Genomic DNA, 12,156 nt, shown 5'->3' on the forward strand with positions numbered 1-12,156 from the left:
AAAGTTTGGCATGTTTAATTCTACGAAAGCACCTGATACTCTGAAAAAATACAAAGGTACACAGGTAGGAACTGATGAAAACAAAAACTAGTTATTAAATTTTAAAAGTATCATAAAAAATCAATGGCATTTGGATATAATTTTCTATGAAAAATTAAAGACAAATGTTGTAATACTGCTGCTTTTAAATCATACGGTAATATATTCTTAACTAGCCTATATACTGCCAACCACTCTGTGTGTGTGTGTGTGTGTGAGAGAATGCAGACAATAAGAGAAACTCTAAAAAGGAGATACATCTTACGTAAAGTATTATAATTTATAAGGCCCTTGAATAAGGTGGGAGATGTCATCTTTAACGGTCACATAAGGTGGAAACAACAAATTGCTGCACTAAATATGATTATACATCTATATAAATTCCATTTTCTAATTGTGCTATGCACGTACCTCAGCACAGGCATTGTGCCGAGTATCTAACGGTGAAATGTGAGGGTGACAGGAAACCCATTCTCCAGCTTGGGCCCAGTCTTCATGGAGCCCGAGTGCCCTTGGTGGTCCTGGACCCCTCTCCAGGGAAGTTTGTGTCTGGGGTGACACTGACGTCTTCTACGTGTGTCTCTTGCAGTAATACAGGCTGTGGCATTGCTGGTCACAGAGCTCAGCGGGAAGAACATCTGGTTTTTGGACGTGGATCTGGACACGGTGACTGAGCTCGTGAGGAGGGGTCAGAACTTGTGCTCCCTCGTGACCTATGTCCCGATCCACTCCCTGGCCTGAGGACTGGCAGGTCCAGCTCCAGCAGGAAGCGCTGGTTGTGATGGAGAATCCAGAGACAGCACAGGTGAGGGAGGGGCCTGGGAGGCCTCACCAGGCCAGTAAATGACCATGAAGCACAGTGGTCAGTGCGCACGGGTTCTTGACAACACATTGAAATTCCTGCATACACACGTTTTGGTAAGAATGAAGAATTTACTTTTGTTCAACTTGTGAAATTTCTAGACAATTCAGTAGATTTGGAGATTAAATTAAGGCACATATATGGTAAACCTGCAACCAAATTTTTTAAAAAAACCACTTTGAGGGGAATGAACATTGAACTATTTACTTTTACTATGAAGAGGGTGACTTTCAGAATAGAAGTGAAGCATGATACCCTAATAGCGTGTTAACTCTGAAATCACAGTTAATTTTCATCAGAAATCAGAGGCAGTGGAGGTCACCCCGCCTGAAGGAGAAAACACCTGAGTCTATAAAACTGACTTGGCAGTCTCTGCAGGCTCTGAGTGCGCAGGCCCAGCCCCTACCCCAGACTCAGGAATAGTGAAAGACTCTGCTGTTTCTGTGGGGAGGTGAGGCTTAGTGTGCGGAAAGGTCCAGACTTACTCTACTCTAAATCTCTGTACATGGACGGAAACCAAAGAATATGAGAAACGTGGGCTCACTGTAGATGCAACAATTCCTCGTGAGAACGGCGGCTCGATGATTGGATCCTGCACAGAATAAGGAAGAACCCATTTGGGGTCATTGTAGAGATCGTCATTATTTGCCGACTGCATCCTGCTTCTCTGTGTCCCCTGAGAGAAGCAAGTCAATTCGTGGTTTCTAGATAAAAATCCATAAACAGAGTCCTGTTCCTGAGAATGCTCCTCCCATTCCTCCAACATTAGGAGCCCATGGCCCGGCGCCAGCTGCAGCTCTCTGACGTCCATCACCTGGTTTGAGCCAAACACACACGTCCTGGGAGCTCCTCACAGACAGGGACTGAGCACAGCGGGGATGAAAAGGCGCGTGGCTTCGGGGCACACGCCGATCCCTGATGGGCCCCTGTAGCTCGGGGGGGCCTGCGGGCCGTGCTGGACTTAGTGTGCACCTCGCGGTAGTTAGGGAGCCCCATCGAACTCCCCATTTCCCCTTCGCTGCTTGTGAAACTTGAATCCTGGGGCATTTGGCCATGGCTCCCTCCATAGTAATAAACTTCACAAACGTAGAAGCCTCAGTAGCAGGGACATAACTGTAAATACTCAGACCCTCCCCAGGGAACATGCAGGGGCGGCCACAGGCCCTGAGGAGAGCAGCCCTTGACCTCCCCCTGCACCTGCCCCGGGCGGCCCTGTCCTCTGTGTATCCCGGGCGCCCCCTGGTGGTCTCGGGGGCCCCTGCGGGAGGTTTGTGTCTGGGCTCACACTGACTTCCCCTCACTGTGTCTCTCGCACAGTAATACACGGCCGTGTCCTCGGCTCTCAGGCTGTTCATTTGCAGATACAGCGAGTTCTTGGCGTTGTCTCTGGAGATGGTGAATCGGCCCTTGACGGAGTCTGCGTAGTATGTGGTACTACCACTAGGACTACTAATGTATGAGACCCACTCCAGCCCCTTCCCGGGAGCCTGGCGGACCCAGCTCATGGCATAGCTACTGAAGGTGAATCCAGAGGCCGCACAGGAGAGTCTCAGGGACCCCCCAGGCTTTGCCAAGCCTCCCCCAGACTCCACCAGCTGCACCTCACACTGGACACCTGCAAACACAGAGACACCAAGGTTAGAAACTGCCACACACATCCACTGTTTCTCTCACTTATGTCCACTCACACTCAGTCTCTCTATTTCTCCATTAATCACCTTTTAAAATAGCAACAAGGAAAACCCAGCTCAGCCCAGACTCCATGGTGAGTCGTCTCTGTTCAGTGCTGATCACTGAATAGAAACACCTGGGAATCCCGGGGCTGGGCTCCTCTCCCAGAGCTGCAGGGTCAGGGCCGGGCTGCTTTTCATCAGCAGAGGGAGGGCGCTATTTGCATGTCTCCTGCTATATAGCGAGTTCTGGGGTGGGGCAGCTGAGGAGAGGGCAGGGCCCAGAGCAGGTGACAGTGTCCTGAGGGAGTCTGGAGATATTAATAAAATTTTGGAAAATGTAGTTTCTTATTAAAGCTTTGTTCTGTGATACAGTCTTTAAACCTATAACTGTATTTGTATTTTTAATTTAAATATAGTTTTATTGAGGCGCAATGGACCTATGAAAACTGCATATATTTAAACTTAGCACCAAACGTCTTATCATGCTGTGTAGTGTCAATGTTATTCCCATGTTACAGATGCAGAGGCACAGATGGCGGGTACAATGTTCCCAGAGCTCACATCTGGTCAGGGTGAGCCTGCGTATCTGGGCCAGAGTCTCACCACCGGGCCCGATTGCTCCCTGAGCCAAGCCCAGCACACGGTGGGTCACCCCTAGTGACATTTTCAGAACTTTCTTCCTGTAATGAAAGTGTGGCGTGATGTGTATGCACTATTGTGTTTACATAATGACTGTAAAGAGAAGCACATTTTATGCAGTTGTATTTTCATACATGTCAGACTTTCATCATGTTGACATCTATTTTTCCATCAAAGCATACTGAACAAATTATCCATTCATTTGTTGATAACACTTTTCTTGAGACATTATTGCTATACATTAAATATTGCATAAAGTGTGCTGTTTAATAAGTACACAAGCCAAGCTCGGTGGCACACACCTGTACTTTCAGCTGCTTAGATGGCAGATGCCGGAGGATTGTTGGAGATCAGAAGTTGGAGGCTACATTGAACTGTGATCCCACCACTGTAGGCCAGCCTGGGTCAAAGAGTGAGGCCGCATGTCTAACAAGAAAAACAAACAAAATGAAACGTAATTCCACTGGTTCTCACCTGTGCATCCACAAGAACCATCCAGATAATGAACAAACGCACCACACTTGAAAGTTCCCTTGTTTTCCTCTGCAATTCCTCCCTCCCAGTTATTTTCTTCCATCCCCAGATTCTGAATCAGCATTTCATATTTACCACTTTGGTTTTGATTTTCAAAAATTTACTATACAGAAATTATATAGTATGTGTTTTATCTGTGTGGCTTCTCACTCATCTTGTGATACAACCATGTTGACCATCGTGTGTTGATCCTAATGATGGATATTATTACAGCAAACTAGCATGTCATTACTGTTTATCTGTATGTCTTCTTGACATTTGTATGTTTTCCAGTTCCTGAGTCTTACACTTAAAGGTGCTACTCAGCCTGGAGACGGAGGCATCCTATACAAATATATTATTATTCCTACAACAACTACCAACTTTAGTGATCTGCAAATTAACCCATTTTCTAAAATACACCAGATTTTTGACGTTATAGGACAAACAAGATATCTGAAATCTGAAGAGCCATGAGGGCTTGGAGGGAAAAAATACGGGAGCAGACTGTAATCTTCTCTGGGGCCGAGGCTGCCAAATGTCATTTAAGTCAATACAAGATTAAGGTATACATGTTCATTGGGTGGTCTAAATTTGAGTGTGATAGAGAAATTACTGTTTAAATTCCCAGATTGTATACAGTTGAGGAATCCTCCTGCTATCGAAGTCTTTTTCCTCAGTACTGGGGAAAGATCACAAAATGGGACAGTTCTGCCTGGGAAAACAGAATAGCGACGGCAGCTGAAATGCATCCAGACACACTCTGTGTCACCACTACATTGCAAGAGAAATTATCCGAGGAGGTAAAGCCACCGGCACCGCTGTTCTAGAGACCCTGGAGAGGGCGATGAGAACCAGGAGGGGAGAGAGGAACGCACCAAGGCTGGTTCCACACCCACCTCCCGTCTTCCCTGAGGAACAACAGCTTTATGCTAAAGGAAAAGGTGCTGAAGAGGAAACTGAAGAAATCAGTGGGAAGTCACGGTGGCTGCTGACGGAACATCTGGGAATCGGTGAAGAGACACCCTTCCCAGGAATGGGAGTGAGATGCGTGGATCAGCATCTCACCTGCGGGGGAAACAGGGACACCGGAAGGACACACCCTGGCTCAGGACTGTGATGCCTGCCGGGGTTTGGCTCCCCCAGAAGGACAGAGAATGTCACATTCAGTGCAACCCTTCCTGCCAGGCTGACAATTGCCGGGTCCATGTGGCTCTGGGATGACCTGGGGGAGCTGAAAGATACAGAATCTCTCAGGTTAGCACAAGGATAAGGCCCAAAGCCAAGCAGGAAACAAAACCAGGGTGTCCCTGTGGGAATCTGAGCGTCTGATGGCTACAGCAGAAATGCACTTTAATTCTGGCGGCCACTGCAGGAATGAGCTTCAAATCACTGAGTCTCGTTGATTAGATTCATGCAATTGCCCACAAGAAAGGCCTAGAAAATGTAGAGCATGATCATCTACAAAAAGTCAAAACATCGTAAAATAAAATAATTATCTGATGCAAGAATTCCAATAAAGATATTTTGTAGTAACCTCGGAAACGTTTATACCTCCTAACGCCATCACGCTGGGCTCAGAACTGCAACACAGGCATTGTGGGAGGAACAAAAATTCAGTCTATACTAGCACATTTTATCAATCAATAATTTTTATTTCCTGTATTTTCTTAGAATAATTTGCATTGATTTTTAATGGTTGAGATTTTCATTTTTTTAACCAGATGTGATTGTTCCGATGGAAAGGTTAGGGGTCTGCATGCCGCCACCCTGGTAATTAGGTAACTGTTGATATTTGTGTTTGAAGCTTCTCCACATTCTGAGTGTTTTTCTCTTAAGCCGATTGCCGTGGTGGAATTAATCTGTCCTTTATTTGGCTTTATTATGGTACCTTCCTGTATATTTTATACCTTTTAGGCAAATGTTTTGTGTATTTTTTATAGTTTTAGATTTTGAAGAGAGCTCCATCTCGTAGGGTGTGTCTCCCACTCACTGATCTGCACTCTATGAAGCGTGGGTCTCCCTCCTGCCATCTGCGGGGCTCTCTCTGAACAGTGTTCTGCCCTCCACTGTATTCTCTGGTCTTCACACATCTGGGACTCTCTGGGTTTCTCTGGGTTTCCAGCTCCCTTTCCTCAACTCCAAATCTGCCTGGTTCTACCCCAAGCCTTGGCCTGGAGACTCCCTTAGGGAAGCGTCTGAGTGTGCATTCATCAAAGGGCTCCTTTTGTTTATTTTCTTCCTCTCATTGGTCACTGCCTTTGTTGCCTGATGTCAAACAGCTTAAAATGTGTTTAAGAAATTTCACTGTGAAAGAAACAAACAAACCATCCAAAAGTGGGCAAAGGATATGAACAGGCACTTCTCAAAAGAAGACACGTACGAAGCCAACAAACATATGAAAAAATGCTCATCATCACTGGTCATTAGAGAAATGCAAATCAAAACCACACTGAGATATCATCTCACGCCAGTTAGAATGGTGATCATTAAAAAATCTGGAGACAACAGATGCTGGAGAGAATATGGAGAAATAGGAACACTTTTACACTGTTGGTGGGAGTGTAAATTAGTTCAACCATTGTGGAAGACAGTGTGGCGATTCCTCAAGGACCTAGAAATAGAAATTCCATTTGACTCAGCAATCCCATTACTGGGTATATATCCAAAGGATTATAAATTGTTCTGTTATAAGGACACATGCACACGAATGTTCGTTGCAGCACTGTTCGCAATAACAAAGACCTGGAACCAACCCAAATGCCCATTGACGATAGACTGGACAAGGAAAATGTGGCACATAAATGCCATGGAATACTATGCAGCCATAAAAAATGATGAGTCCTTGTCCTTTATAGGGACATGGATGAACCTGGAAACCATCATTCTCAGCAAACTGACACAAGAACAGAAAATCAAACACTACATGTTCTCACTCATGGGGGTGTTGAATGATGAGAACACATGGACACAGGGAGGGGAGCATCACACACCGGCATCTCTTGTGGGGGGCTGGGGAGGGATAGTGGGAGGGATAACATGGGGAGAAATGTCAGGTATAGGTGATGTGGGGACGGAGGCAGCAAACCGCCTTGCTGTGAATGTACCTATACAACAAGCCTGAGTGATCTGCACACGTACCCCAGAACCTAAAGTACAATTAAAAAAAAAGAAATTTCACTGTGGTTTCCAGCTATTTCTGGTGGAAAGATACATCTGGTCTCAGTTGTTACACCTTGTATGAAGGTGATCACCTTCAACACAGACGGATACTCAGACTAATGTTATGATGTCTACTGAGGTTTATCTTGCAATATTTACATATAGATATCCAACAGACACTTGTAGAAACCATACAGCTTATATATATAATACATATATTATATATAACATATACTATATGTACGGTATCTGGCAAAATGGCCACATGGTTAGGGTTACACACGGAGGCTCTGCCCCATGCGGGTCCCTGCTTTCGCTGGTGCACGTGTCTCCATCCTCAAAGACACTGGCGCTGTTGATGTTTATGGCCTGCCACACCCTCTGTCTGTCCCTCAGCGTCCAGAATGGTGAAGCAGCTCCGTAAAGGAGGGAGGATCTCAAATTTTCCTATGGAGGAGACAGAAATATATACAAGGTCTTTGGTAAGATTAGCTACAGACCAATATTCCTAATATACATAAACCACCTGCCCAATAATAATCAACTATCTTCCACAAGATTTTAAAAGAATCACACACCATTACCAATTCAAATTTACTTTTGAGATGCAGCAATAATTCAATGTCCTCAAATCAATAAATTTGGTAGGCCAAATTAAGAGAATAAAAGAAAAAATTCCATTAACTTCTCACCAGATGCAAAAAATTACATTTTAAAATGCAAAGTTTCATGATAAAAACTCTGTACAAAGTAGTCATACAAGAAAATAACCTGTAAGTAATAAAAGTCATTATGAAAAACCATAGCTATTAACCCACTTACTGGTGAAAGATTAAAATATTTTGTTCCAATATTTGTAACAAGGCAACAATACTTCTAAATTTCAAAATTAATTACAAAATTGAGTAATAAAAACAAGATGTTATTGGCATAAATATATGTAGAGAGGTCAGAAATAGCTGATATATTAATGGAAAATTAATTTCCAAGGTGAAAACCAAGAATATATAATGGCTAAGTCACAGTTTCTCCCAAAGAGGGTATTAGAAAAGCTGGATGTACACATGGAAATAATTGAGAATTTTGGGTTACAATTAATACAAAAATCAATTCTAAATGAGTTAAAGTGTTAAACGTATGGCCTGCAATTGTAAAATTTTCTCTCCAGCAAATCAAAAAAAGTAGAAATGATTTTCTAGATTTTACATTAAAGCACAGACAACAAAAGCAGAATTGAACAAGTGGGACAACATCATTATAGAAAGATCCTGAAAGCACGGGAAAAATTCCAGCCTACAGAAGGGAGAATACAGTTGTAAGCCACGCATCTGAAAAGGTGTGAATATCCAAACTATACATATACATTTTAAAACTCGCTAGCAAAATGATCATAGCCTAATCGTAAAATGTTCAGTTTTACACCTGACAAAATTGTAAGAACATAGATCTCATGTTAAAGCTCCTCTCCCTGGGCAGGTATACATTTTAGGTTACATTTAGGCCAGGCTGTACTTTGTAGTTAGTCAATCCAACACTAACCTAGGGGGTGTTTTAAATATACTTTATAATGTTATTAAAAGTGTCATCAGCTGGCTCTAGGTTGGGAAGATTGTCATTGATAACCTGGGTGGGCCTGATTCCATCAGAGCAGAACTGGAGCAGGTGACATTCCATGGTGATTGTCACTTCAGCTGTCTCTGCGATGTCCAGCCTGCACTTCCTGATGACTTGTCTCATGGACATTGTGCTTCCCTTGCCATCCCCTCAAACTGTCATCCCCCACGTCTCACAGAAAAGTGGCACGTCCATCAGTAGTGTGTCAAAGCTGAAAAACAGACAGAAAAAAAGACAAAAAAAATAATGTTTATTTGCGGATGGCCATCACAATGGAATATGCATGGTGCATTCAGGACCAGGGCTTTGAAAGAAAAATGAGGAAGGTGACATGAACAGTCTTGAGACCATTATCCTGGGCTAGAAGGATGAACAACAAGGGTGACGTCAGTGTAAGGTTGGACAGGCCGTTGCTGGGCAGATGTACTTGGAGAAGAAATTAATTTATAGTTGTCGTGGCCTTCGTGCAAGGTTGCGGTTCTGCAGTCTATTTATGAAGGTTCTTATTATCAGGGGTGAGCGTGAGAACCCTCCCTCGTGGCCTTCTGCAGCTTCATTCACCGGCGGCTCCATTTTGATTCTGACAACATTGACACCCACTTCATAACGCTACTGCTGAAGAAGGTGACTCAGTGACAGTTTGCCCAGCACGGGATCAATTCCACATCCACATCTCATGTTGACCAAGCAAGCTTATCCCCTGCAGTTCCCACCGGCCATGTGGATTCCCAGATGAGTCTAAACACAACACAGAGTAGGGTCCGGAGCAATGGGAGTGACGAAAGTCTTGTCAGTCTCCCACACGTGGCTGCAGGAGCCCCAGCCGGAGACTCACCTGAGCTCCAGGAAATAGAGCTTGAGCCCTGGAATTTAGACCATAGAAACCACATTTTACTTTGCAGGGAGCAGAAAAAGCCAGTGAAAAAGGAAGAAGAACAACTAAAAAGAAAAAGGAAAAACACAGATGGCAGACGAAAGCGTCACCAGATCAGTGCTGATGGTGACTGTCATACTTCAGTGTCAGGAGAAGGATCAGAGCTGAAATCTGTGAGGTTCTACATGACACCGACCCTGGCCAGGGCTCTCTCCTGGCTGTAATCAGAATCCCTAAAGACTGTTCTAGTCAGAGAATCTTTCTGTTCCTGTCCTGACTCTGATTGGAGAAGACTCACCAGGAAGCCCTGAGCTACCTCAGGACTCTGATCGTGGTGACTCTGGTGGAGGACTTTTCATCTCTGAAAGCATCAATCTGCATTTTGTGCATCTGAGAACAGCTTCTCATATTAAAATGATAATTTTAAAAATATGCAGAGATGACACTGGTAAGCACAGAATTCTGAACTTAGAGAAGTTCACTAAAGAAACTGTAAAAAGACAAAGTCCCACATCCTGACAGGACGTCAGCCGCCATCTGCACCTGCCTCTGGGGTTGATTCTGATCAGTGGCTCCTGAGCGCCCCCTGCAGCTCATTTCCCACCAGCGTTCCTGCAGGGAGGTTTGTGTATTGGCTTCACACACTCTTCTCCTCACTGTGTGTCTTTTGCACAGTAATAGACAGCTGTGTCCTCGGCTCTCAGACTGTTCATTTGCAGATATAGTGTGTTCTTGGCGTTGTCTCTGGAGATGGTGAATCTGCCCTTGACGGAGTCTGCGTAGTATATGCTACCCCCATCATATCTAATGGCTGAGACCCACTCCAGTCCCTTCCCGGGAGCCTGGCGGACCCAGTACATCCAGTAGTTACCGAAGGTGAATCCGGAGGCCGCACAGGAGAGTCTCAGGGACCCCTCAGGCTGCACCAAGCCTCCCCCAGACTCCACCAGCTGCACCTCACACTGGACACCTGCAAACACAGAGACACCAAGGTTAGAAACTGCCACACACATCCACTGTTCCCCTCACTCATGTTCACTCACACTCAATATCTCTATTTCTCCATTAATCACCTCTTATAATAGCAACAAGGAAAACCCAGCTCAGCCCCAACTCCATGGTGAGTCCTCTGTGTTCAGTGCTGATCAGTGAATAGAAACACCTGGGAATCCCAAGGCTGGGGCTCCTCTCCCAGAGCTGCAGGTTTTCATCAGGAGAGGGAGGGCCCTATTTGCATGTCTGCTCCTATATAGCAAGCTCTGGGGCTGGACCCCTGAGGAGAAGGCAGGGCCCAGAGCAGATGAGAGCGTCCTGGGGGTTTCAGATGACAATGATTGTATTTGGGAAAACGTGCTGTCTCATTGTGAAATCGTTCTGTGATAAACATTTAACGACTATCACATTTTTAATTATGTTTACCCATGTGTATATATTACGTTATTTAGGAGCCAGTGGTTTCTTCATTTACGGATGTAAAAGTGAACCCACACACGGAGGGGCTGTGTGTGTGTCTAGGGGCTCATATCTGCCATGAGTGGGTCCCAGTATCCGGGACTGTGCTCCTCACAGCTGGCCTCAATAGCTCTTAATCAACTCTAGGACAGAGCTAAACGGGCCTAGCGTGGTTTGGAGAATTCACTTCCTGCCCTGAGAACCTGTGTGATTTTGCTGCATTTACCGAAAAATACAGAGACAAAGTTCAGGCAGATAAATGTTGAGGTATACCTGACATTTAACATGTTTATTCGTTCCTTCCTATCATTCCTTTCCTGTCTAAAATTTCGGCTGTTTACTTGTAATAAATTTTATAAGTTTTAATTGACAGATAATAAAATTCACGTGTTTAACCTGCACTAGTAAATGTTGAAAAAAAATCTCTACTTTCAAGAAGGTAACAAGTGAGCAATTATCAACTTAATAGAAAAATCAAATTATGCTACATTATATATATTCTTCTTCTTCCCTTTTTCTACCGTTTCTAATATTGCTTTAGCCTAGGTTTTATTTTCTAGAATTTATAAGAATAAATTAATGTAGTATATATGATTATCTATTTGGCTTATTTTTTTTCAATAGAAATTGTGAGAACTAAACCTTTTTCGTGGTTGTGTTCGTTTCTTACAAATAATGTTCAGCATTTCAGCAAACAAATGTAGCATAATTTGATTTTTCTATTAAGTTGATAATTGATACTTGAATTTTTTATTACTTTGAGTCATTAATAAGTTTGTTACTCAGCTTGGTAATGAATGTAAATTACGTATGAATCAGATAAATATATTTATTTTTACAAAAATAATAACATATTAAACAAGACAATGTGCTGTTTGGCAAATTTTCTTTAATATTCCAGATAATTGAAGTTATGAGATAGAAAGCAAACGTGTGAGGACGTGCCAAGGTGATGGGGCACAGCTGGGTTTATACAATTTAGGGAGACATGAGACATTAATCAATACATGTAAGATGTATATCGATTTGGTTCAGAAAGGCAGGACAACTTGAGGAGGGAAGAGAGCTTCCAGGTCATAGGTAGGTATGAGACAAATGGTTCACTCTTTTGAGTTTCTGATTAGCCTTTAACTGAATGCACAATTTACAGGAATAGTCACGTAGGCCTTATTCTGGCTTAGTGAGACAGCAGAGCAAAGGTAGCAGTGAGATACGCATTCGACTTACATGAGCAGAGAAATGACTCTGTCTGTCCTTGGTCCACAAGGCTTTTCCTTGTGGTCAGATTCTGAAGGAGGTCTGCAGCTTTTTAAAACCTTAGCCAGCAG

At 43.7% G+C, this 12,156-nt stretch overlaps 1 pseudogene and 1 gene segment (V, D, J or C); both read right to left on the reverse strand.

Moving 5' to 3' along the window:
* Positions 1-1,751: 1,751 nt before the first annotated feature.
* On the reverse strand, positions 1,752-2,753 carry LOC110567682 (immunoglobulin heavy variable 3-48-like). The segment is given in 3 exon segments: positions 1,752-1,861; positions 2,187-2,516; positions 2,620-2,753. Coding segments are annotated over 3 exon segments (486 nt in total).
* Positions 2,754-4,705: 1,952 nt separating this feature from the next.
* Positions 4,706-10,549, reverse strand: LOC105709366 (immunoglobulin heavy variable 3-23-like; annotated as a pseudogene).
* Between the last annotated feature and the right edge of the window lie 1,607 nt (positions 10,550-12,156).

The sequence above is a fragment of the Aotus nancymaae genome, unplaced genomic scaffold (assembly GCF_030222135.1).
Source record: "Aotus nancymaae isolate 86718 unplaced genomic scaffold, 86718_ANA_hifiasm-v0.15.2.pri h1tg000011l, whole genome shotgun sequence".
NCBI classification, from domain to species: Eukaryota; Metazoa; Chordata; class Mammalia; order Primates; family Aotidae; genus Aotus; species Aotus nancymaae.